The sequence below is a fragment of the Nerophis lumbriciformis genome, linkage group LG05 (genome assembly GCF_033978685.3).
Source record: "Nerophis lumbriciformis linkage group LG05, RoL_Nlum_v2.1, whole genome shotgun sequence".
Classification (NCBI taxonomy): Eukaryota; Metazoa; Chordata; class Actinopteri; order Syngnathiformes; family Syngnathidae; genus Nerophis; species Nerophis lumbriciformis.
This window is the reverse complement of record NC_084552.2, coordinates 47,574,176-47,601,633: the sequence shown is the minus strand read 5'-3', so window position 1 is coordinate 47,601,633 and position 27,458 is coordinate 47,574,176. Positions and strand designations below refer to the sequence as shown.

At 39.0% G+C, this 27,458-nt stretch overlaps 1 protein-coding gene across 2 annotated transcripts; it reads right to left on the bottom strand.

The window, feature by feature from the left end:
• Window positions 1-654: 654 nt before the first annotated feature.
• ube2h (ubiquitin-conjugating enzyme E2H (UBC8 homolog, yeast)) lies at window positions 655-26,892 on the bottom strand. Of its 2 annotated transcripts, XM_061959901.2 has the most exons (7): window positions 26,584-26,892; window positions 11,393-11,469; window positions 10,265-10,339; window positions 10,116-10,155; window positions 4,265-4,317; window positions 2,304-2,432; window positions 655-2,233 (listed from the first exon to the last, which is right to left on the bottom strand). In XM_061959901.2, the coding sequence occupies exons 1-7, from the start codon at window positions 26,634-26,636 to the stop codon at window positions 2,109-2,111; spliced, it is 552 nt and encodes a 183-aa protein (XP_061815885.1). In that variant the 5' UTR covers window positions 26,637-26,892; the 3' UTR covers window positions 655-2,108. The 2 variants fall into 2 exon arrangements, with proteins under 2 accessions (XP_061815885.1, XP_061815886.1); XM_061959902.2 differs by lacking the exons at window positions 11,393-11,469; window positions 26,584-26,892 and adding an exon at window positions 25,779-26,222.
• Window positions 26,893-27,458: the final 566 nt, after the last annotated feature.

Here is a 27,458-nt window from a genome sequence, read left to right as displayed (position 1 = left end):
GCAGTATCAATTAAATGTAAATAACGCAACGTACTAATCTGCTAGTTCTTGCATTCTCTCTTTGTATTTTGTAACGTCAGTAATTTAGGGCAGCACAAGCAGATTTGGACAACAACAAAAAAACAGACAAACATCAGCAGTGACGTCATGTGCCGGAAGCAACAGCAGATTAATGCGTGACAGAATACATTTTTTTCTTTCAGAAGAGAAGGGATTAAAATACCTTATGTCACATTTCAATCATTGGTGCCATGCTGCCTGTTGCAAGGCCCCAAGGCGCCACCCTCTGGCTTAAGGCCAGAACTACAGCTACAATGGGGTGGCATGTAGAGCTGAGGTTAATCAGAGGGGAAATACTAATTATCCATCCATCCATTCATTTTCTACCACTTGTCCCTTTCGGAGTCGCGGGGGGTGAAATACTAATTAAACAAAAAAATAATAATAGCAGCTTTAATATTATTATGTAGTATTAAATATAACAATTCAACTTTCAAACTTAAGGCACAATTAAAGTAGATGGAGAAACACTGACATCCAGTGGCCAAACATGGAAGTTCAAGGCAGCTTTGTAAAAACGGAACACTTTTTTTCATTGGCTGCTTAACTGTGCACAAAACCATAAAGAGGCTTTAATAACGAGACAGACGCCGGTTTATACACATTGAATGTTTTATTAAAAAAAGAGAAGTTATAACAGTATTTTTTTACACCACTATTTATGAGGTTATAAGCCTATTCCATGGAGAGCATTTGTCCTTTTTTGTTTGACAAAGCATGCCCACTTTACAATGCAAAGAAAAAAATATAGAACAGGGGTGAGTATGAATAAAACCAAGGGTGCATGTCTTTGTCAGAATATATCTAAAAATGAAAAAGAACATGCTGCGGTGTGTGATAATTGGGCACAATAACGGGGAGGAAAAAACATTGGACGGTCCCTGAATGCATCATCCTTCACTTTTGAACCAAGGGCAGTTAAGAGGTTTTGTTAAATAAAAGCATTTAAGTTGCTCTTTAGTTTGAAGGATTATATGTGAAGGTAAGAGTTTAAATTAGCTTTCCACAGCAAACGGAGTATACCATCACTTGATTACCCAGCAGGTGCACAAAGCTTGGTTTAAAAACAAAACCTACACGCGTGAACATAAAGAGAGCAGTTTGCGGACACAAATCAGCATTTGTTTGGCCTTTAGAAGAACTTTCCATGTGGGATTACAGGAGTCCAGTACAATACTGCACTGTGGTAAAAAAGAAAAAGCAAGAATTCCAATCTGGATTACTTTTTGTTTTTAAAACAAAAAACTCCTTTCCAATTTATGAAACAGTGGCGGCTGCAAAGGTAAGGTTTCTTGCGTGTCCTTGCGAACATAAGCTAACACTGGAGATGCAGGACCCTTTGTAGGAAGTGAAAGTAGGCTAAGAAACACCTGTACAAACGTAGCATCGTTTACATTTCATCACACCACAGACGCTAACTAACTACGTAGCTGTGAGCGCTAGTATCTATTTGTCGGATGTGCGCTAGCTTGCTTCCCAAAGTCTTTGAAGATTGTCCGGGGGGGTCACATGACAGGAAGTGGAGCTAAGAAATGTGCTCTTGTCCTCCGTCGTCCAGGAGAAAAGGAAAAGTCCACAAACCAACTACTGCATCCTCAGGTCCTTTAGTATACTCGGACTGACATGTTTGTAACGGAGGGAGCGAAGACACTGAATCCCGAGCCAAGGAAGCCATGTTGTTCGTTCAGGTGCTTCACGATTTGTTGGGAAAAAAAAGGGGGGAAAGAAGGTTTGTGTTGTCCTGCTTGGTTACCCTGTGTGTGATTGTGCGTCTCAAATACTGTCTTTGCCTCGTCCCGAGGCGATTGACGCACACAGGGAGCGTGAAGAAAATGCAGGGATGACGGGAGGGGGCGCTACAGGCTAGATCATTCATAAAAATCCTTGTTTAGTATTAATAATAATAATAAAAATCAAAAGTGTTTAAATATGAATATTATAAGTCTGCTTTGTCATGGTTAGGAAATCAAATATAGTCTCTGTGGGGAGTAAAGGAGGAGGAGGCGGGGCTTATCAAGAGGCGGGACAAATGGGGTTGGGGGGGTCTACTACAACTCCATGTCCTGGGCCTCGTCCTCGGAGAAGTCGGACATGGAGCTTTCGGACGAGGAGTCGCCGGCACCCTCCTCCTGCTCCTTGAGCGCCTCCTCTGTTGCATATTTCTGGATGTACTCTGCAGGGACACAAGATATTTCATGGAGGGCAGCAGCAATGGCCGACTCTTTGGTCCGCTTTGATCATACCTTTGATTTTCTGCTTGTACTCCTCTGGCCTGTGCAGGTACATGGCGGCGGCGTCTCCGTTCAGAGGGTCGATGGGGTTGGGGTAGGCCAGCAGCTGCGGCAGGAACGACTCAAAGATATTGGTCAGGTCTAAAAAAAAACAAAAAAAGGTCATGACACAAAGCAGGCTTCACTACACACCTTCCACGCACATCTGTCATTCAATCAGCTACAGACGTGGGAGCTGGAACAACTGGTAGCAATGACGTCCATCCCCATCCATTTTCTACCGCTTATTCCCTTTGGGGTCGCGGGGGGCGCTGGAGCCTATCTCAGCTACAATCGGGCGGAAGGCGGGGTACACCCTGGACAAGTCGCCACCTCATCGCAGGGCCAACACAGATAGACAGACAACATTCACACTCACATCCACACACTAGGGCCAATTTAGTGTTGCCAATCAACTTATCCCCAGGTGCATGTCTTTGGAAGTGGGAGGAAGCCGGAGTACCCGGAGGGAACCCACGCAGTCACGGGGAGGACATGCAAACTCCACACAGAAAGATCCCGAGCCCGGGATTGAACCCAAGACTACTCAGGACCTTCGTATTGTGAGGCAGATGCACTAACCCCTCTGCCACCGTGAAGCCCAGCAATGACGTCATTAGGGAAAATCCTCCTTCCTTATGGACATATTGAAGTGAATTATATTTATATAGCGCTTTTCTCTAGTGACTTAAAGCGCTTTACATAGTGAAACCCAATATCTCAGTGTGTGTGGCACTGGGAGCAGGTGGGTAAAGTGTCTTGCCCAAGGACGCAACGGCAGTGACAAGGATGGTGGAAGCGGGGATCGAACCTGGAACCCTCAAGTTGCTGGGACGGCTACTCTACCTGCCGAGCATAATACCACCTCTGACCCGCTCCTGTAGTGGCTTCGCCACATGTCTTAAAAAAAAAAGAGGCCGGGAATTTAGTCATCCGCAGGCGTGGCACCTATAAGTTTGATCATTTGGATGTTCATTAGCGCTGCTGCTGGTAAAATAAGACTGTAATGTTAGCACTGTAGCGCACGTAGCTGTGCTAACGTCGTCAACGTCTGTGCCCTCCTGTCCATCTCCTTAATGTGACGTAGTTGTATGTAATGTTATTACGTTGGACAAGCGCTCCATATGTGAGTTCAAACCCCGGCCGAGTCATACCAAAGACTATAAAAATGGGAGCCATTACCTCCCTGCTTGACAATCAGCATCAAGGGATGGAATTGGGGGTTAAATCACCAAAAATTATTCCCGGGCGCGGCCAATGCTGCTGCTCACTGCTCCCCTCACCTCCCAGGGGGTGATCAAGGGTGATGGGTCAAATGCAGAGAATAATTTCGCCACACCTAGTGTGTGTGTGTGACAATCATTGGTACGGTACTTTAACTTTAATATGTCTACGCCCACCGTTTCAGAGGACAGCTTTCGGGAGGGATGTATAAGGCTTCGCTACACGTCTTAAAATAAAGGGTTTAGTCTGCTCCAGATGTGTGATACATGACATCTATTAGGTTTACACAAGTATAGATTATTAATTTTTAAAAAGTGGATGAAAGGGCAAAAGTGCTTCTTAAGAGACACACACTCTGTGTGGACAAACAGCTCATTAGCATTAAAGCTACAGACACACTTTTCACTGGTCTAAAATTCCGGCATCCAGGCTAGATTGTGAACAGCATACTTTCAATTCACAATTTTTGGACTTCCTTTTTAACATTGTTGATTAAAATAATATGGGACCTTAAAAAAAAAGTCTGGAAGTAAAAGGATGGGTCTCTCTTGGAGTGGACTACACCTAATCATCCCCAACAAAGGCCTCTGACCTTTCTAAGCGAGGGCATTGCCTCATTAGCAATCACCTCTGCCCTCCGTAAGAAGATTAACCACGCGCACAAACACACACACACACACACACACACACACACACGTATGTATACTCACCATAAAGAGCTGTCCACGTCTGGTTGATGACATCTAAACAAACAGTTCCTGACCTGGAGCACAGTAGCCAAGTGTTAATACATGTGCTTATTGCTGTAGTTTGCCAACGTTAATGTCTTTCGTCCTTATTTTGACAGGGGGGTCGTAATGAAGACCTGCCGTCCTCCTCACAGATCCCTCTAGTCTAGGCTCTGAATGAATGGGCAGGGAACAACAAAGAGCTTGACCGACTTTTGTCATTTGGGTAAAAAATGTGCATATTTGTGTCCAAGTGCATTGTTTTACATGTCAGAAATACCTTTACACTTAAAACAACTTTCAATAATGGTTCACTAGATTCTAATGATATACTTTTTGTCAATGTATTGGCAGCTACAACTCCTATAATGTCAGGTGGCCCACATGATGACTTAATATCTGCTTACTGTTTGCTGTATCGCTTCCAGCTTCTTAAACTTCACTTAGCACTTATTTTGTATGTTGCTTAGCGATTAGCATGCCTTCTTATCGGATCCTGCTTGTTCTTGCAGAGTGTGTAACATGTTTATTATATTATATGAATAATTTAAGGGAGCGGCTCCACACCGTGTATAACATACAAAGTTAACTGCTACCTGCCTGTGTAAGCCGAGGGACAAAAAATAAATATGAACAAGAGATTGGCGTTTGTGATCGGCATTAAAATACATTAACCGATATTGGTGGTTCGTGTACTTTTTTATGGAATTTGGACGATACTACAGGACCCCAAATTACCTTTTTAGCAGATTAAAAATATTGGATAGATTGTTCGAGAACATATATTGCTTCATCCACTATTGAAATATTTACCACCTTATGTTATATATTTTTATATTAGCGTTTTAGTTCATTTTATTGTCTATTAATACACCCAAAATGTTTTTTACTCTTTCAATGTCCGTCTTTTTCTATTTGATTTTCTCTTCTGTTACCCAATAGCATTGTTTTAGTTTTACTGAGATTCAAATATAGTCTGTATTTATGAAACCATCTCAATCAATCAATTAATCAAAGTTTACTTGTATAGCCCTGAATCACAAATGTCTCAAAGGGCTACTCTCTTTCATTTGTTCATTTCTTCCGTTATCATTTATATTAACATGTGTGTGTTTTCTCCCGAACAAAATGCAGTCGTGTTGTCTGCAAATAATACTAACTTTTGGTCTTTTATAACTTTACAAATGTTGTTTATATACAAATTGGACAATTTTGGTCACAAGATATATTTAGCTCTGTAGACGTTTGTTCTCTTAGCTTCACATATTGCTTCCTATTGGTTAAGTAAGTAGCTTTTTACCTAGTTCAAGACCAACCCTCTGATGCCATACCGTTCCAATTTGTTAATGAAGATATTATGATTAATTGTGTCAAATACTTTAGTTAGATGATGAAATGTTAGCTCTGTATACGTAATGGTTCTCCGTGAGTGTTCCGCTTTTATTAATGAATGTCTCCAATCTGCTGTTGAATAATTTTTTTGGAAGTAAAAATACAGGTCTGTAATTTGTAAACTGATGTTTGTCTGCATTCTTATAAATTGGTACAACTTTTGTTATTTACATTTTGTTTGGGAATGTGCCTGTTTGATAAGAGATTGCAGATATTCATTAAAGGTTCTGAAATGTCTTCAATAACTGTTTTTATCGCTTTTGTATATATTTTGTCAGTTGAGGTTTTGCCTTTTCATTTCTTGACAATTTTGATTATTTCCTTTTTGTCACATTTTTGAGGAACATCGAGTTTTCTATCTACAATGTCATTCAAGTCCTCCACTGACCCGGTTTCTGGAATTCTTTGCCCTAAATTAGTTCCAATATTGACAAAAGTAGTTTACGAAATTTCTTCAAAGTCGCACATACGTTGGTACACTTCTTGTGTTAGGTGCTACAACTAGTTTTAAACGATTAAAAAGGTTATTTTATTCTATTTAAAAGTAACACGCATGAAGTGGTTAGCAAAAGCATAGCTAATACAACCCCTGGAAAAAATTATGGATTTAGCAGACTTGGAATATGTTCATTCAGTTTCTTTCATTTTGTAGAAAAAAGCAGCTAAAAGACATGACACAAAATTATAAGTAATTTTAAATGCCCACAAACAGGCTTCAAGAAACTAATCAAAAAAATAAATTGCAGTAGACACTAAGTTTATTTTTTAACAGAAAATTATGTAATAATTCAATTTTAAGGAAACAATTATGGATTCATGAAAACTAAACATTACAACACACCACTATCACTAGTACTGTGTTGCACCATATCTGGCTTCTATAACAGCCAACAGAGTGACAAAAAGTACTCTTCATCAATATTGCTCCAACTTTCTGTGATTGCTGTTGTCGGATCAGCTGTTCAAGTTGGAGTCTTATCATGCACCATTTTTCTTCAACTTCCACCACAGATTTTTAATTGATTGAGAGCCGGACTATTTGCAGGCCATGACATTGTCCTTATGTATCTTTCCTAAAGAAGAGTTTTTGCTGCATGGGAAGATGCATTTTCATCCTGAAAAATCATCATCCCCAAACATCAATTGATGGAATAGGAAGTGTCCAAAAAGCCAATGTAAATGTGTGCATTTATTGAAGATATAATGACAGCCATCTCCACCAGAGCCATGACCTGATATGCAACCTCATATCATCAATGTGTAAATGTGCTTGTTTTCTTCTGGCAGTCGTCTTTATAAATCTCACGGGAACGCCACCTAACAAATGTTCCAGCATCATTACCTTGCCCAATGCAAATTGGCAATTCATCACTGAAAGTAGTTTTCATCCAGTCATCCATATCACATGATTGCTTCTCTTTAGCTCATTGGAACCAAGTGTTTTTCTATTTAGGTGTTAATGACAGCTTTCGTTAAGCTTTTCTGTATTTAAATCCCATTTCCTTTGGCGTTTTTACAATTTGGTCACAGACAGTGCCTCCAGTGTCCGCCTGTTTGTTCTTCATTTGTTTAGCTGTGCATTTTTTGTTTTCAAGATGTATTCATACCTGCCAACTTTTGAAATCAGAAAAACCTAGTAGCCAGGGTCAAAAGTAGGTCCAGGACAACGACGCAAAATGATTATTAGCATTCGGACAGGTTAAAATGTTGTTAAAACCATCACTTTTCTATCAGTCACAGTGACTTTTCAAAACAAAAATATTACAGCAAAAATCATATGGGTTGATTGACATGTTTATTCTGTAAGCTAACTTCAATAGTTTGAAATTATTTTGACAGTTACCGGTAATGCCAGGTATCCTGTCAACCTTTCACAAGACTTCTATTTGTTAATTGAAAGTATAAACAGTATAAACACTTTTTACAGTAAACAAATGGTAAAACAGTACTAAACAATTCCATTAAAAAGAAAATTGGTGTTATTATTAACTTTCTGTCCAAGCTTGTATAATCAACTGCCTTGTTCAATTGTAAAAAAATATTCTGTGCCTAAAATTCACATTTCTATCACAATTATCATAGTGTAAACATGGTAAGCTAACTTCATTAAAATTAATAGTCCTGTCAATAGCATGGAATTACAATTCAAATGTAGTTTTTTTGTAAGCCTTTCAAAATAATTCAAAATATGAAAAATTAATGAAAATTAATTTAAGCCATCAGACACTTGAAAAGTGGCACATCACATCTCTAATGTAATCTTTTTAACTTTTCAACAGAAATAGCACTGCAAAAATATTAAAGACATACTTCTGTATTTTGGTAGTTATGCTGTCAACATTTAACAAGATTTCCTCAACTTGGACTTGAAAGCATAAATAGTATAAACACTTTTAACAGTATAACAGTACTAAACAATTCCAATAGATAACATTGGTGTCATTACCTTTTTGTGGCTAAAATCCAAATTTATTCTATCAGATTGATCATACTGCAAAAATGATATGGTAACTTTATGATAAGTTTACTTCATTAAAATGTAATTCAATAGCATCATAGAATTAAGAAGTAATAGAATAGTATGATAGTTATATGTTACTTGTTTTGAACATGTTATCGTTATCACAAATAAAAAGATATACTGTACACAGAAATTATTTTTGATTTGATTTATTGTTTATGTAATAAAAGATTTACTTAAAATGTTATGTTTTGTGAGTTTTTTTATGCTACGAACTGTACTTACCGGCGATGTAAACCGAAGGAGACATTTCCGTAATGAAAGCTGCAACACCCTTTTTAGATCCCATCATCACTGCAGCATTATTGGCAGCAAAGCAAACCAAATTCTGCCAAGGAATTTCGTTTGAGTCTATTTCTTCCGCGAGTATTTTGTAAATGTTTGCGCCTGTGGAAGCCGTATTGCATTCCCTCAAAGACAGAAGTACTGACAATACTTTTCCAATGTTGTCATCGAAATATCGAACACAAGGTGCAATTCGCGTAGTTTTCACCCTTTTTGGAACGGATAATTATTCCCGGATAGGCTTTTGAATATTCTTCACGGAATGACTGCAGTTTTCTTTTCGGTTTAAGACTCGTTTGCGATTTTTCTCCGGCTGATTCCATGATCGTTCGCTCGTTTGGAAACAACGGCAACTGCATGGTCCCTCGTGCTTGGCAGCGGTGCTATAAATAGCCTCGCGCATGGCATTCGTAATGGCTCGATAGGAAGTTACGGGAAGCAGTGTCGATTGTCATTGTGGTTACGCGATTTCGTGAATAAAACTTAATTTTTTTTAATTAATGAAAAACCGTATTTTTTTATCACTGCAACCGTAACCCGGAATAGGTTGATGAAAACCGTACTAATTACGGGAAAACCGGAGTAGTTGGCAGGTATGTGTATTGCTTGAAGTTTTGAGTCTTGATGCTTTGATGTTTTCCTTGGACTACCATTTTAATTGCCTTTCACAAGCTTTTACACACAGTTGACTGTAAGCAAACAACATTCTCAGGTCATTCAAACGATTGCAACTGGACTGTTTGGTCTTTCTTAGGAAACGTTTCGCCTCTCATCCAAGTAGGCTTCGTTAGTTCATACTCCAAACCGTCTTCTAAGACAAACCAAACTGTCCAATTGCGATCGACTGAATGTCCTGAGAATACAATGACCTGGATGAATGAGAACATTCATAGATAACAACTAACATCTTTTGCAACATTGCGTGATGATTGACCTTCTTAAAGAAGTTTGATAATCTTTTGTTTCAATTGACATCTTTCATGTTGAAACCATGATTCATGTAAATCCACCTGGTGCAAAAGCTCTCAAAGGTGTGACGACTCCTTTTTAAATGCAGACTAATGAACACATTTAATCTGACGCAGGTGTTAGCTTTGGAAATGAACGATTACAGAGTGATTCTATCATTTTTTTTACCTCAGAATTAAGTGATTGTGTAATTTCCCTCTGCTTCATCTAAAAAATAAATTGTTCGTGACTACCACCATTTATTTTCTTGATTTCTTTCAGTGTTTCTTGAAGACAGTACGTTTTAAATTTGAAATGACAATAGTTTTGTGTCATGTCTGTTATCTTTCTTTTCTCTACAAAATAAAACAACTGAATGAACATCCTCCAAGTCTGCTGATTGCATAATTTTTTTCTCAGGGAAATTATCAAATTGCAATTTCAGTAGGTTAGAAATGTTGCTGCATGCTTTGAATGGGGGAAAAAAGAGAAACACCATCTTGTGGAAAAATTAAAAAAAAACTTGGAAGAGCAACACAGCAAATTGAACGGTTTACACGAATGCTAGTTAATGGTACGATAGAAGTGGGCTCAAAATGGCATTTTCACTAGGACATATTTATAGAAACCATTCTGGATAATAATAAACTGGATGGTAGAAAATGTCCCCCAACAGTGTAAACTTACGCTTCATCAATGTTGGGATGGAAAATCTTGTTCATGAATCCTGAAAAAGCAGAGAGCAGCATTAAAAATATATTTTTACATGCTAGCGTGTGTGTGTGTGTGTGTGTGTGTGTGTGTGTGTGTGAGAGAGAGAGAGAGAAAAGGTGTACCTATTGACGGTGATTTGAAAGGATATTTATCAGGGAGGTCCACTCGCACCTTCCACACGCCACCCTCGTACGGCGCTGAATGGAAGACACAAATTGTAAGATGAGATCACAGTACTTCCTGTATGGGCTTTGCTTGCACACTAACAGTAAAGTGACTTTTTTTTGTGTGGTTTGAAGGGTGGCAAATTATTTCCTGTTTTTTCTCAAGCAAACTAAAGTATTAAAGCCTGGTGTACTTACTTTATGCTGTACACAATAAATGCAGTTAAATTTGAACTCAAATTAAGCTCCAATTAAGCTTCGAGTTTGTTGATGCACGTGAGATGGCTTTTTCTAACAAACTATGTAAAAATGATGCACTTCATGGGGCCATTTTACTGAATTAGTGCCATTTGTGTCTTTAGGAAATACAATGTAAAATACAATTAACGGTTACATTTTTTTTTTTGTATTCATTAATTAGTATGATTGCATGTATTATTAAAATTTTATGAATTTGAACATTGGAAAAATACCATTTTTGGCCGTACTCCGCTTCAGAAAATTACACTTTTGCATGAACTATCATCATTTAAATAATTCAGAAATGTTATATTTTGTCCATGTTTGTGTTATTCCTTATCCCAAATATACTTTAATTTTCTTTAAAAACAAAAACAATTTATTTTACAAATTCACACTTAGGCATTTTTACTCTGAACAAGTTAGAATATTCCACAGGAAGGGGCATCATTCAGATTCTCTGGAGGCCACGGCAGGGCTAAAAATATTTTCATTAATTTATTTATAGGTTTATTTGATATTTAAAAGGTTTGGTACTTACATTTTTTTTTATGTTATGTTTCAAAATACATGTTTTTGGTTGAATCATTGTAATATGCATAGTGTCAACATGCTATTAGCATGAATGCCATGTGATTATAGTTTATGTAGTTGCCAGATCTCACGCCTGTTCCTCAAAAGGGTCATATTCGCCATAGCAACATTGTACAGAGAAAATGCTGCCTGAGATGGGACAATTTGCATTTTGAGTAGTTTAACATGTGTATTATCTTATTTACAGTTATGATTTAATGATTTTTGAGAGAGTATTTTTTTGGTTCATAGATAATGTCAACTTCTACTTACTTCCCTGTGGTCCAAAAAACTTCACTACAAATTCGTTGAGTCCGCTGAGAATGGTGACTTCATGTTTGCTCTCAATGCTGGACAGGCGGTCAAGAACAACACAAAAACACAACCTGCACAGATTACAATTTCTTGTTTTGTGTGTATGATCAAGTGTGGTGCTTTGGATTTTTTTTCCATTTTAGGTGACGGTGTGAAAAGAACAACAGCAACACTTCCCTGAGATGTGTGCTGACTGAGCTGCACACAGTAGCAGCTGGCTTGTCAGTCCTCGTCCAGCGTGTATCTCATTAGTTGTAGGCGCTGAACCCCCCCTCCAAACCCCATCCCGAAGGGTTAAAGCAAACTGAGCAGGGGGTTTATTTTAAGCTCTGGCAAAAGCGAGGAGAGGTGTCCCTGTCTGGACTTTCTAAAGGACTGATTGCAGGCGGTAGTTTACACGGAACAAACAGTTATTACGCTTCGCTAATAGCATCTTCTCAGTAAGATCGTGCAGTTTGACATCTACTTCTAAACGCGTTTCCTGCTTGTTCAGGTACAAAGGTGTTACAGTGCGCAAGCAAACCTGGTAGGGGTGTGGGAAAAAATCTATTCGAATTCGAATCGCGATTCTCACGTTGTGCGATTCAGAATCGATTCTCATTTTTACAAAATCGATTTTTATTTTTATTTAATTTTAATTTTTTAATTAATCAATCCAACAAAACAATACACAGCAATACCATAACAATGCAATGCAATTCCAAAACCAAACCCGACCCAGCAACACTCAGAACAGCAATAAACAGAGCAATTGAGAGTAGACAAACACGACACAGAACAAACCAAAAGTAGTGAAACAAAAATGAATATTATCAACAACAGTATCAATATTAGTTACAGTTTCAACATAGCAGTGATTAAAAATCCCTCATTGACATTATCATTGGATATTTATAAAAAGAAAAAAAAAAGAACATTAGTGTCACAGTGGCTTACACTTGCATCGCATCTCATAAGCTTGACAACACACTGTGTCCAATATTTTCACAAAGATAAAATAAGTCATATTTTTGGTTCATTTAATAGTTAAAACAAATTTACATTATTACAATCAGTTGATAAAACATTGTCCTTTACAATTACAAAAGCTTTTTACAAAAATCTACTACTCTGCTTGCATGTCAGCAGACTGGGTTAGATCCTGCTGAAATCCTATGTATTGAATGAATAGAGAATCGTTTTGAATCGGGAAAAAATGGTTTTTGAATCGAGAATCGTGTTGAATGGAAGAAAAAAAAAAATCGATTTTGAATCGAATCGTGACCCCAAGAATCGATATTGAATCGAATCGTGGGACACCCAAAGATTCACAGCCCTAAAACCTGGTGTATAGAGACCGACATTGCAGTGAAACCAGACTTGCATACACTGTACACACCCTCCATTTACCTTGGATTAGTATAGATAAGTCATAATCTGTGGCGAGCAGCGAGTGTCATTATCTTTTCATGCACACACACGGTCGAATACGCTACACAGAATCAATATACTCCTATCTCTTCACATATGAAGCACCTACAAATAGGTGTCTCAATACAACTTTTCCACTTCCGGTACGGTGCCGATACTTGAGCCTTGAGTATTGACCGATATTGATCCGATACAATACCGGCAGGAACTATGCATACTTTTAGCATTTTGTAGTGTGGAATGTTAGAAAAGGTTTGATCAAGTGAAATGAGTCAAACAGGGAACAATAATAGGTATGACCTCATGACACAGTATGTGATGCAGACAAGTTTGTTACTGGATACTTTCCAATACACTTCTGTCATAGAGACTTTATATGTGTAAGTAATATTCAACTATAATTATTTGAATTTTTTTTTTATATTGACAAATGGGCTGTTTTAGACTGCAATATTGTACAATGAAGGACACTTATTATGTATGTCTATGCTATTGTGTGCTTAGCAGTTGTGTACAGTAGCTGCTAGCTCTTAGTAACCTATAACCTACCATGTTTACATTTTACATAAAATACATAGGCTCATACAACTTCTTTGTGTGTCTTGTCTTTATTGCACAAGATGCGATTCAGCCACACAACAACTCCAAAATGTGCGTCTTCCCTCTTTTCCCGGCAATACTCAAACCCCTCGACACCCTCGATAACGGTTATCATCATCGCACTATTGTTACAATGTTCAAAAAGTATATATACTAGAGATCGACCGATAATCAGCGCCAATATTTGCCATTTTGCCGTGTATCCGTATCGGCCTCTATATGGGTATCTGTCTCTCTACAACAGAACTACATCAGCAGACACAATATATACACACATATGTACCAGTATTCAGTAGATTGAAAAATAAAATACATTTTGAAAAAATAAATAATTAGTAAAGCAGATAGTTACAAACCCCAACCCATTTGCCCTTCTTGTGAAGATTTATCTTCTTTTTTTTCACACCAGCACTTTCGCGTTAAAAAGATGTTTCTTATGCTTCACTGATAGTGTTTTAGTCTTGGTCTTTGATGTTTTAATGGCTAAGCTTCTAATTGTTTTAAATATTGGTTTGTACTGTAGCACTATAAGATTTATTTAAATGAAAAGTGCCTAACAAATAAATCTCTTACGTATTATTTCTAGCGAGCGTGCGGCAAACTACTCTGTACAGCAGTCCTTAAACACCTCTGTTTCGTATTCCTTCGAGCATAGAACAATCACTCTGTCCTAAGAGAGCACGGCTTGTAGCTTCGATGTGCACAACTGAATAACTTGGTTGCTCAAACAGTAATGTGTTTATTTGTGAATTGGGTTATGTTGTTTCTTAATGGGGAAAAACCGTTAATGTCTTTTGTTTTCATGTTAGCATATAAGCTAGCGAGCTGGCGCCAGTCAGTCCATGAGTTTATCAAATTGCAATTATTGTTACGTTTCTTTCATAATTTTTATTTAAAAAAGTGTTACTAACCATCGGGAGTTGTTTTTCATAATTTTAATTTAAAAAAGTATTACTAACCATCAGGAGTTTTACTGCGGTTATCATTACTACCGTTTGTAGTTACATCCCAAGTACAGCCACGCCAAATAATTAGAACACCATGGGTTGCTCGCTGTAAATGATAATTGTGGCACATCATTTGGATGGTGGTCAAAATGTTAAAGAAGCATGCATGTAACCCACATATCTTGAATATTTTGTAATAATTAAAACTTATGTTCAGTGACTTACGGTTAAATACATGCCAAGTCCTGTTCAGTGACCCCGCACAAACGTTTAATGGTGGCGATGTTTTTCAACCAATCTTGATCAAATTGTGCTGGTCAGACCCCCAAAGATTTGTAAAAAATGCCGTGGTGATTAAGCTCAACACCCTCAAGCTGCAGCGGTTATTATGTACGGTAGATAACAATAAGCTGAAAATACATTTCAAGGCAACTCAACCTATGGGGTTCCATAACAGTGCCACGTATTTGTCTGAAAACTGATTGTGCAAAATTTTCACTCTTTTGTGAGCAGCGGTTCAGCAGGAGAACCACACCAAATTACCACCATTTTTCACAGCGCTGTCCTTGCTAGTCACTAACATTTGTCTCTTATTCTGACCTTACAAATAGGCTCTGGTGTATAAATATGCAACAAATTGTGGTGCAGACATATTTTCATTCCAGTCCGTTGCTCTTTAAATATATCTCCGACCTCACCCCAAGTGTGGAAAACAAACATGTCCAATCATCACCACAGCAACATTGTATTACAATTTGTGGGGAAAGCCAATCTAATTCAACAGCTACTTGCATCATTGCCTTGTCATAACATTGACACAGCACATTTTTAACATAACTGCACACAATTAATACATACTGTACCACTCGTGCCATTGGCCTGTTCAAAAATAAATAAGGTTGCAAGGACATGTGGAAAAGTCCCTTCTTAATCAAATCTTTTGATTACCAGCTGACATTCTTTCAAAATGGAAGCCGTTAGTAATCTCTTTCGACAGGGAAAAAGGCAGCAAATGTGTTAGTGAATAACATAAAAGAACACAGAAGAAGCTAATAAAACTGCAGCCCTCAGGAAGCCAGCAGGAACAACAAAATAGAAAGGCATGGGGTAGAATAAGGTCAGCCAACAAAAGCAGAAACTGAGGGCATGAAGAGCTGTTAAAGAACGTAAGTAGTGACGAAAAGATGTATCGCTTTGCAATGCGGGCCTGGTTATGACTAGTTAAACATTCCAACACACACATCAGAAATAAAACACAGAGAGAGATTCCCCATTGCAAAGTAGAGCATTATTATAGTAGAATGTGATTATGACTGGCGGCGGCTGTCCATACTTAGGCCTTGTTCACACTGCATGTCAGTTCCGATTTTTTTGCCCATAAGTGACCTATGTCGGATTTTTTCATGTCAATATGAATTCCAATTTTTTTCAAATCAGACCCATGCCTCTTTTGTATGTGAATATAAATGAGATATGCATCCTATGTTATTGCAGTCTGAACGCTGCTCACTCGCGTTCTTTCGACAAATACGTCATCAAACAGCGATGAGCGTCATACTTCTGCGATGAAATTGACGGTTGCAAAATAGTTGACAAAAGAGCCGAAAACAGTCTTAAAAAAAAATGTTTTAGGAACTTGGGTCAATGTTCCACCACTCCTGTCTCCGACTGCTTGCCCACACGCTCTTCGAAGCAGACGTCAAAGCAAAAAAAACAGCCAAAATAGTTACCCTCTCCCTTTTTTCATTTTCTACACGCAACAATTTGGTTCAGAAAATATTGACTTTGATTGCACAAAATACTCGACATTGCCACAAATGCGCCAGGATTCAGACCTACTAGAATTGAAGCCATGATTACTTCCGTAAATACTGCAGCACGTATGACGTCATGTCTGTATCCGGGTCAGATTACGTTCACATCAATCATACTTAATGTAAACGACTAACTAAAAAGATTGGATTTGACAAAAAAAAATCAAAATTGTACATCCTACCCTGCAGTGTGAACATTGCCTTAGGAGTAAATGACAGATCATCATTATGAAAACTAATGTATTGGTGGGTGAGCAAGCGTGCCGTGTGTTTTGACTTCTGTATTACTTTTAGTGTCTTAAATTAAACATGTCGATTATCATTAGAACATGTGAGAAGTGTACGACGTGCTTTGTCCTCATGAAATATCTAAATAAAGTAAATGTCCATTCTACTGAGTTGTGAATTTACTTTCTGTATGATTCCAATAGTTTTTAACATTTTCTGCAGTAAAAAAGTGGAATTTGCACATCTCCTGATGCAATACAGAGCAGTGCATGTAGGTGTGACATCATCAATGTTGCTAAACGGACAATAAACTTCAAGGGTATTTTATGAGAGCTGGCAGGTGCTTGTCACTACCTTCTTTCTTCAGAGAAGAAAAGTGCAACTAAAAACAAATACAGAGGCCTTCTACAACAAAGTAACAATAGTGCTGCGCTACTAATATGATGTGTGAGTCCAACTGTCTTTATTGCACAACATGCCTGTCTACCTCCTCTCTACCCGGAAATCATTACACCGCAGATATGCGCATGGACTTCTTACAAACAAGAAGGTAAGACCACAAATTGTGAACAAATAACCATACGAGTTTTGAAAACAATATTACATAAGTGAATTTTTTTCCTTTTTTCGTGGTATTCTCTTACTAGCCAAACTGGCCTGGCCGTGCTGTAGGTATGTAATGGGCACAAGCACAATACAATTGACTTAACGGTGTGGGTATAAGCAGTGCTAACCAGGCAAAAGGGGACAGACGTATGAATGTTTCTGCAACAGCAAGCCTTTCCCAGCAAAGAAACATGTAAGCTAACATGGCGCTAGGCAATGAAGTCTCAGTTGAAGTCAATTTACAACAAAATTGTCTCTCCCTCTCCCCCCCCCCCACCTGAGGAGAATTCAATGTCCTCACATGCAAACACATGCAGTGCAGCTACAAAATGCTACTTTATGCGAGCTAAACAGATTACTTCTTTGCGCCCTGAGCTGCCCCCTCACAGCGCTTTAAAAAGCAGGCTTCTGGGGGGTGGGGGGTGCGAAGAACGGCGAGCACTGCTGCAATGAGAGTTGGATTTTTAATCCGCTTGATACCAAACAAACGAAACTCTCCCCCGCCATCCGTCGCCAACAAACCCCAGCCGTACAGTTTGGTTTGAACAGAATTGTAATGCTCGTCGCCGTCGGTCTTCTAAGCTCATAGCTCTTTCTGACTAAATAAACTGATACCGGCATGTGCGGCCCATGCAAAACAACCTCGCCGTGAGGTTTTACATATCAATGGAAGTCGTCAAACCCACATTGATGTTTTCCAGCGGTTCAGTCTGGGAAGATATGAACTGCTATTAAATTTTGAGTCAGTCTGCACATAAAAAAGGCTAAAGAGTGCACTGCTAACTGTACTTCTGCGCAAAAACAACAACTCCCAACCCAATCTACCCCAATAATAGCATCACCATGCAAATTGCGTCTCGCTGATCCTCCCCCTGTATGCAAACTGCAGTGCCGCACAGGCCGAACGTTGTCTTTTGTCTTTGTCGGTGGTGTCAAATAAGAGCCCACCCACTGCAATCAAAAAGGTAGCCGGCTCCTCCCCTCGAATTTCCACTAAATCAACAGTCTATTGAAAAGGAATTGGCAAAGACTGCATAAGTGCACATACATACAGTGCAAGCGTAACAAAACGGACGTTAGTTATGAAGGTTTGGAACACATTACTGTTTAAATCTGAGGACCTACTAAAAAAATTTTTAATCTACATATGAGTGCTCTGCTATTATTAGGACACTACTGAAAATACGCTAGTCAAAGTTGATGTATTTGACACGGGTACTCTGCTGTTTTTAGGTATATTACGTTTTTTTAAGGACCTATTAAAAAAAATACTAATCAAAGATCCTCCTAATCTAAGGGAGTTTGGAGGTTTTAAGGATCTAGTCCTTTGACAGAAGCTCTCTACTGTTTTTAAGGCTCTGATGCAAAATATGTCTGTCAAATATGCTCGTAATGCTGGGAGTGCTGAGCTGTTTTTAATGACTTTCTGAAGATAAACACTGAGAAGTAGATTAAGATCAACATTGAAAAATCTACTGAAAAAAGGGGGAGTCAAACATGCACTATATGACAGTAGTACTGTGCTGTTTTTAGGGATCTAATGCTAAAAAATGCTGGTCAAAGATGCTCCTAATAAATAAAATACACAATAAAAACCAACACTTGTCAAAGAGATTTTACATAGAAGCGCTCTGCTGTTTTAAATAACCTGTTTAAAAAGCGCCAGTCTTATATTGTCTAAGATTACGCAAATGCTTTGTTTTATGGATCTACAAACCCCGTTACCATATGAGTTGGGAAATTGTGTTAGATATAAATACAAACGGAATACAATGATTTGCAAATCATTTTCAACCCATATTCAGTTGAATATGCTACAAAGACAACATATTTGATGTTCAAACTGATAAACATTTTTTTTGTGCAAATAATCATTACCGGTAACTTTAGAATTTGATGCCAACAACACGTGACAAAGAAGTTGAGAAAGGTGGCAATAAATACTGATAAAGTTGAGGAATGCTCATCAAACACTTATTTGGAACATCCCACAGGTGAACAGGCAAATTGGGAACAGGTGGGTGCCATGATTGGGTAAAAAAAGTAGATTACATGAAATGCTCAGTCATTCACAAACAAGGATGGGGCGAGGGTCACCACTTTGTCAACAAATGCGTGAGCAAATTGTTGACCTTTCTCAACCATCTATTGCAAGGAAATTAGGGATTTCACCATCTATGGTCTGTAATATAATCAAAGGGTTCAGAGAATCTGGAGAAATCACTGCACGTAACAGCTAAGCCTTTGACCTTCGATCCTCAGGCTGCACTGCATCAACAAGCGACATCAGTGTGCAAAGGATATCACCACATGGGCTCAGAAACACTTCAGAAACCCACTGTCAGTAACTACAGTTGGTCCCTACATCTGTAAGTGCAAGTTACAACTCTCCTATGCAAGGCAAAAAACGTTTATCAACAACACCCAGAAACGCCGTCGGCTTCGCTGGGCCTGACCTCATCTAAGATAGACTGATACAAAGTGGAAAAGTGTTCTGTGGTCTGACGAATCCACATTTCAAATTGTTTTTGGAAACTGTGGACATCGTGTCCTCCAGACCAAAGAGGAAAAGAACCATCCGGATTGTTATAGGCGCAAAGTTGAAAAGCCAGCATCTGTGATGGAATGGGTGTGTATGAGTGCCCAAGACATGGGTAACTTACACATCTGTGAAGGCGCCATTAATGCTGAAAGGTACATACAGGTTTTGGAGCAACATATGTTGCCATCCAAGCAACGTTACCATGGACGCCCCTGCTTATTTCAGCAAGACAATGCCAAGCCACGTGTTACATCCACGTGGCTTCATAGTAAAAGAGTGCGGGTACTAGACTGGCCTGCCTGTAGTCTAGACCTGTCTCCCATTGAAAATGTGTGGTGCATTATGAAGCCTAAAATACCACAACGGAGACCCTCGGACTTAAGCTGTACATCAAGCAAGAATGGGAAAGAATTCCACCTGAGAAGCTTAAAAAATGTGTCTCCTCAGTTCCCAAACATTTACTGAGTGTTGTTAAAAGGAAAGGCCATATAACACAGTGGTGAACATGCCCTTTCCCAACTACTTTGGCACGTGTTGCAGCCATGAAATTCTAAGTTAATTATTAATTGCAAAAAAAATAAAGTTTGAGTTTGAACATCAAATATCTTGTCTTTGTAGTGCATTCAATTGAATACGGGTTGAAAAGGATTTGCTAATCATTGTATTCCGTTTATATTTACATCTAACACAATTTCCCAACTCGTATGGAAACGGGGTTTGTACTAAAATAAAAAATAAACTAGATTATGTACACTACAAAAGGAACTGTGCTGTTTTTAAGGACCTAAAATCCATATACCGTAATTTACCTTTATACAGTGCAGCAGTATTTAAGCTGCAGCCATCAAATTTGAGAAAAAATAAAACATTTTACATATGTAAGCTGCACTGGACCATAAGCCGCAGATATATACCGGTACATAATAATTTGTAAATGTTTATTTACATAACTTAATTGTTTCTAAACGATGCCTGTCGCACACACAAAACAGAAGTCATCGTCATGGACCCATTAGCTGTGGAAGCTAGCTCTCCAATCAGCTAATAATTCCAGTGACGTTTTGGGGAATTTACAAAACTGAAAAATTACAAAGAGAATGCAATTGTAAATTAATAATACTAACACAGACCGTTGTAAAAGCGTTAGCATATTTGCTAATGCTAACAACGCTGGCTTGATTACATTACGATAGCACATACAAATATGCATGAAAACACTCTTACAGACATCACACATAGGAGGGTTTGGTAACTATGAATTGTTCTAGGTATATTGTCAAATTTACAAACGATTGGAGTGATGAATGAAGAATACTTTCCAGCAGAAACGCTTTAGACAAATAGTAGACTAAACGGGATGTACTTCCGGTTCAAGGCACGAAACAAGAAGTACATTTTCAACCAGCAGCACCTGCAGTGAGCTAACTCGCCCAGAGGATGCCGCCACAGCACAAACAAGAACACACTTTATCAGTGTCTTTCTCTTTGTGTTTCAAGAAAACTATTTGTTTAATACAAAACGTTATGGCCGTTAGCCGCACCATTTTAAAAGTCGCAGAGTGCAAAGTGTAGGAAAAAAGTAGCTGCTTGTAGTACGGAAAATACCGTAAATATACAGAAGCCGCATAACAAATCAATACTACCATTATATTTATGATTATGTTACGGGTAGTTGCAGTTTAAATCAGTGTTGACACTCTTAAGCAGAATTTCCATACAGACATGGTGATGAAAGTGCTGACAGAGCTGAAATGTGAGGCGATTAGATAAGACAGTAGGTTGATGAGGCTGTTGTAATGATCCACTGTGTATGAATGGAGGGAGCATGTGAAAAGCAACATGGGGGGTATTAAAGTTGTACAAAAAAAAAAAGGAGGATCTTTCAGTCCATCTGGGTTTCTAAGAGAACTTAACCAAGCGTGTGGCGAGCGTCAACATTTGGGCTGTGAGATTAACAAGGGCCTCAAACCTCCTACTGTCTGGAGGTGACATAGCCCTGAACCTCCAGTGCAGATCTGTCAATCAAGACCACCATCACCCTCTTTCTCAGACATGCTAATTAATGAACAATTAGCTAGGAGGGGCGGGGTCTAATCCCCAGCTAGGATGTCTAGTCCAGCGCAGCCTTAATTGTTCTAGGGGACGGTAGGCCTTGGCCACAAAACAACAAAAGGCTGCTGATGCTATCCGGATGTCATGTGTCGAGTGTAACAATGAAGTGGAGAGTGGATGAATCTCATTCAACCAATGGAGAGTGGGACGAGCGAGAAACAAACTGAAATAAATATCCCTAAAAATAGGTCCTGTCCAGCCACTTTAGTAAATGTTTGGGTAGAATTTTATCAAACAAAACCTGTTTTCTTTTAAGTAATATAGAAATTTATCAGCGCTGTTTAACTATTTTATGGAGGAATGTAGTTAATCATAGAACTGGCGCCCAATGTTATTAAAAAAGTATTGATTTTTAATCAGCAGCTTATTCACATTATCCATCCATCCATCCATCCATCTTCTTCCGCTTATCCGAGGTCGGGTCGCGGGGGCAGCAGCTTAAGCAGGGAAGCCCAGACTTCCCTCTCCCCAGCCACTTCGTCCAGCTCTTCCTGTGGGACCCCGAGGCGTTCCCAGGCCAGCCGGGAGACATAGTCTTCCCAACGTGTCCTGGGTCTTCCCCGCGGCCTCCTACACATTATCACGTATGTTATTTATTTTGTATGTATGGGGGTTAATGATGCCAACAGAATGTTGGAAAATTAGTTTGTAATGTCTTTTTTTACAATGACAATAAATATATTACCGTAATAAAGTCTATGACAGGAATCCAATTTAAATTATTGCTACATAAAAGCTCCTCCTCAGGACAGTGCGTTTGCAAAATATGGTATATGACAGGAGTGCACTGCTGTTTTTGAGAAAATATTGGTAAAAATGCTTATCCAAGATGCTCTTTATGATAAAAGCCCTATGCCATTTTTAGTGATTTACTTAAAAAGCACTAGTCAATGATGCTCGATACAAGCTGGCTCTTTTTAAGAAACTATAGAAAATGCTGATCTGGGATACTCTATAGGACAGTGCTTTTTGTATTTTACTGCAAAAAGGTACTAAAAGATACTCATTTGGACAAGAGTACTGTGCCGTTTTTAGAAATGTACTCCAAGTCTACTCAAAGATTTTCCTAAGGACAGGAGCACTGAGCTAGGTTTTAGAAATCTATTGCAAAAAGCTATTCAAAGACCCTTCATTGTCACTCTTTGTCCAAAATTAGGACAAAGTTAGACAAGCTTCCTTCTGATTTTCCCAAAGGAGTCAAGGAAAAACAATCACTTGTGCAGTACATTTCAGAAAATGTAACTATCACCAAGAGTTAAAATGTCCATCCACTTATTTTCCAGCACATAATTCCACAGTCCGGGCGCCACAAGAGCTCACATTGACAAAAGGCTTAAAAGTCCTTTGTGGACAACCTGTGCTGGTTCCAGTAGCTCCCTGTTAGACTGTGTAGAGGAGGACTCTGGCAATGTTGCGTCTTGTTAGCAAAAGTTCACCACGCGTCTGCCTTTTGATAGCTACACATACACTGTAAAGTCAGCTGAACAATGCTAATGTCAAAACCATCTTATTTCAACAGCGGAAAGATGTCATGGGACTGGAACGTCTACAGTATCACTGGCCAGGTTTGGGACAAAGCCTGATGCTTAAATATGGGGGGCCGTACGACTTGCTGAGGTCATTTGTTTGCAGGAATTCCCTCACCGTCCACGCTCCAGATTCCCAGCTCTCCGATGGCTTTGGCAGAGGCAAATTAAAGCTTGACGATGATCTTAGATGAGGAGGGAAGGGGGGGTAAGAGTTTTTGGTTTTGGTTACACAGAAAAGGGGGGCACCCATGGTCAAGCAAGAGCCCCTCCACATGCTCGCTAACAGAAGTAAGCAGGTGGCGGCCATAGTGAAAGCTGTCTTTTCTATTATGGAGGAGCGGGGCTGTAATTTTTATACATCTAAAAATGTCCAACGTACATGACATAAATAATGTTTTCAAAACATTGTAGTAAACAAAGAACTACTGCAAAAACATCACAGATCTAGATGATAAGAGACATGTTTAAGGATCAACTCCAAAATGCAAAAAATCCTTAAAGAGCTTTGCTGTTTTTAAAGATTGAATGCAAAAATGCTAGTCAAATACCTAAATGTTTGGAGCACTGTCGTTTAAGGATCCACTGCAAAATATGTGAGTGAAAGATCATTATGAAAAACTGGAGCATTTACTGCAAAAAACAATCACCTGCTAAACATCATCAATATGACAGGAGTATGCTGCTGCTGTTGTTAAAAATCAAATTCCAAAATGCAAAAAAAAAATCAGCAATATGACAGGAGTGCATGGATGCAAAAATGCTTCTCAAATACCTAAATGTTTGGCGTACTCTTCTTTTTTTAAGGGTCTTCAAAATAAATTGAGCACTCTGCTGATTTTAAGGATCAACTGAAAAAAAAACATTTTTAAGGAGCCTGACTTTGAGAGGAATGCTTTGCTACTTTGAGGGATTTAAAGCAAAAACATGAACAATCTCTATGACAGACATGAGGAGTCTACTGTTTTTATGAATTACCTGCTGCAAGAAACAGTTAAATATATTTAATATAACATTTGCATGATTGTTTTACGGACTTACAGCAAAAACAATCTGAAAAAAATGTATGTAACCTTAGTCGTTTTTCAGGATCTACTACTTAATGCTACACATCCTCAATACGACAGGAGTGCTCTGCTGTTTTTAAGGATCCAATTCAAAAACACTTGTCAAAGATCTTTATGATAGTAGCACTATGATGTTTTTAAAAATCAACTCCAGAATACTAAAGATCCTCAATATGACAAGACAACTTAGCTGTTCTTAGAGGACTATATTGCAAAAACGCAAGTGGAGGATCTATACGACAGAGGAGCGCAGTCAACTTTTTTTTCTTTGGATCAACTGCAGAAAACAGTCAAAGATCTTTAATATGACATGACCATGCATGCTGCTCTTTCATTGTCAAATATTGTCTTTGATCCTGAAAAACTGCTATATATTACATGGCAGTTTTTCAGGGTTAAAGAAATCCATCCATCCATTTTCTACCGCTTATTCCCTTTTGGGGTCGCGGGGGGCGCTGGAGCCTATCTCAGCTACAATCGGGCGGAAGGCGGGGTACACCCTGGACAAGTCGCAACCTCATCGCAGGGCCAACACAGGTTAAAGAAATGAAATACAATTTTGTCTTTGATCCTGAAAACCTGTCATATAGCAGTTTTTCAGGATCAAAGAAAAATCCCTAATGATACTCAATATGAAAGGAACATAATGTTGTTTTTAAGGATCGACTGCAAAAAAGCAGTTAAATCTTCTCAAAATGACAGGAACACTTGCTAATTTTAAGGATGGGATGCCCACAAAACTACACATTCTGAAAAGACGGAAGACTGTCGGTAAAACAATCTAGTAAGTAAGTACATTTTATTTATAACGCGCTTTTCACAGATAAAATTATTAAGCGCTGTACAAAACATAGGTGAAGTAAATTCAATTTAAAATATCATAAAAAGGATACAAAGTGGATTAAAAATGGTAAGTTAAAAGGTGGATTAACTAAAAGCTTTACTAAAAAGAGAAGTTTTCAAATGTTTCTTATAAGTTTCAACACAGTCAAGATCAAGGAGGGACTGGCACAATTGTTTCCAGAGTCTGGGAACTATAGCCTGGAATGCCAGGTCTCCACGGGTTTTAAAACGAGTTTTCGGGATCTTTAGAAGACCCTGGCCCTGAAGAGTAGGGGCATAACAAGTTAGTGATGTACTGAGGGGCCCTATCTATGCAAAATTTGAGCAAAGAACCAGTATTACATGGTATGTAGACCACAAAGAAGTGTTTTCAATGTAGAAAAAAATCATAATGACCCATTTAAGTGTTTTGAACACTTGTTTTTTTTAACTTACTTCCCTTATATTTAGTTAAGCTTTAATGCCATCTCACCAGCTGTTCTAAGCACCTCCCTCCTGAGCTTTCTGGCTAGTAAAACAAAAGTACTGTGCTTTTCTAGAACACTGCATGAGCTACATTGTTTTAGGCAACATTTCTCAGTTGTCACATGAAATCAGTTGCTCGCTATGTTACCAAGTTGGCCTTGCCTCACCTGCCGTGCGCACTCACCTTCCTCCGTTGTTTTCAAAAACGATTCCACGCAATCCATACGTTTTTTTCCCCCCACCGACTTGTTTTGTTTGCAGAGAGGCCACACGAGCAAGAGTGGGGCGATCCTCTGGTGATCAGGTGGCCATTTTGATGTTGAAAATCAACCAACAAGACTTGTCGCTCGCACGCTAAACCAGCACAAGCGACTACAGTTGCTAGCACTTCACAAGTGACAACTGCTCGAAAAGCGACACGTTAGAAACCCCCCAGTGGGTGGCATTGAGGACAAGAGGAATTTCTCGAAGTGTTTTGAGGCAAAAGACAACAGCAGCAGCAGGAGTCTCAGCTGACGTCCGCTGTGCATTATGTAAACAAGCTGGTGTGCCAACGTGTAAAAAGAAGGGCCAAATTTGACACAAATCCCGTTGACAACAAGCAAGGCAAACACGTAGCCATTGTGTTGTTGTTCTAGTCGAACATCAAAGACAACCGCTTCAAAAAAAAAAAAAAAAAGAGGACAACAACGCTAGCATCTACTCGGTCTTGTTGCAGGTTAGCCAAACAAACCACGTCATGTTAGCACTATTTGCTGGTGATAAAACCAACAATCTGGGTGTTTTTAGCTCGTTGGCGTGTCTTTAAAATCCAGCAAATGCTTTTACAGGCAAGCCGAGGCTTTGCTAGCAAAATGTTGTTTACACAAACACTAGTCACTGACAATGGAGGCTCTATGTAGTGTGAGGACAATACAGCGTCATAAATACAGAAATAGGACAAAAAGTGTAGCCGTAGAGTTGTTGAGCTGTGTTGAAAAAAAGGATACAGTTTCACCACGTCGGTGTCCATTCGTCTCTTGCCCGGACTTGGAGACGACATTTTTTGGCTATTTCCACCGCAGGAACACAGGCAGGTCAACAGAAAGCTAGCCCCCTCCCGGACACGCTAGAAGAGTCTAGCAAAAGTGTCCTATCCGAAAGTTAACATTGGCTTGGTCGCAAACAATGTCGATCTTCCCGTCTGGACTGTCTCGGTCTTCCTCGATCGCCAAACTGAACGTTTTTTAGACGAGACGACTGACTGGCGTTCTCTGCCTCTCTCTCGACGCTCTGGCCATGGTTCTGACAAGCTAGGATCCCTCCGCGCTGACGTCATATATGCGCGACCGAGCGTCATAGTCGACGGACATGTTTGTAGTTTTTTCATGCTCGGGCCAGAAGACAACGTTATACAGCAACATGAGAGACGTTACTTTGTTGCATTCCGTCAGATAACTTTCTTAAGTATCGTTTGACTCATCATAACTGGAATTCGACAGGTAAATTAAATATAAAGTTGCATTCTTAAAAGAAAGCTTTGGATTGTCCATCCATTTTCTACCGCTTATTCCCTTTGGGGTCGCTGGAGCCTATCTCAGCTACAACCGGGTGGAAGGTGGGGTACACCCTGGACAAGTCGTGCCTATGTAAATATAGCATTTGCAGACTGACTCTGTGTGATTGCAGCACTTTAATCTCATTATTAGTTACCAAATCTTAAAAAGAAGCGCTCTTATTGGCCCGTGGCAGATTAAAAAACTTAAATCAAAACATAAAAAAATGTGTATGGAAAGAGGAAAAAGTTATATTTTGATAAATAATAGTGGATTAGAACTCAACGCTGACATGCATTGCTGTTTCTTCCCCTTTGTAAGTGTATCAC

Coding starts and splice junctions, on each gene's coding strand:
- ube2h (XM_061959901.2), bottom strand. CDS start 26,636: ATGTCGTCTCCAAGTCCGGGCAAGAGACGAATGGACACCGACGTGGTG. Junction 10,156..10,264: donor TTTCAAATCACCGTCAATAG/GTACACCTTTTC, acceptor CTGCTTTTTCAG/GATTCATGAACAAGATTTTC. Junction 4,318..10,115: donor CATCCCAACATTGATGAAGC/GTAAGTTTACAC, acceptor ACTGTGCTCCAG/GTCAGGAACTGTTTGTTTAG.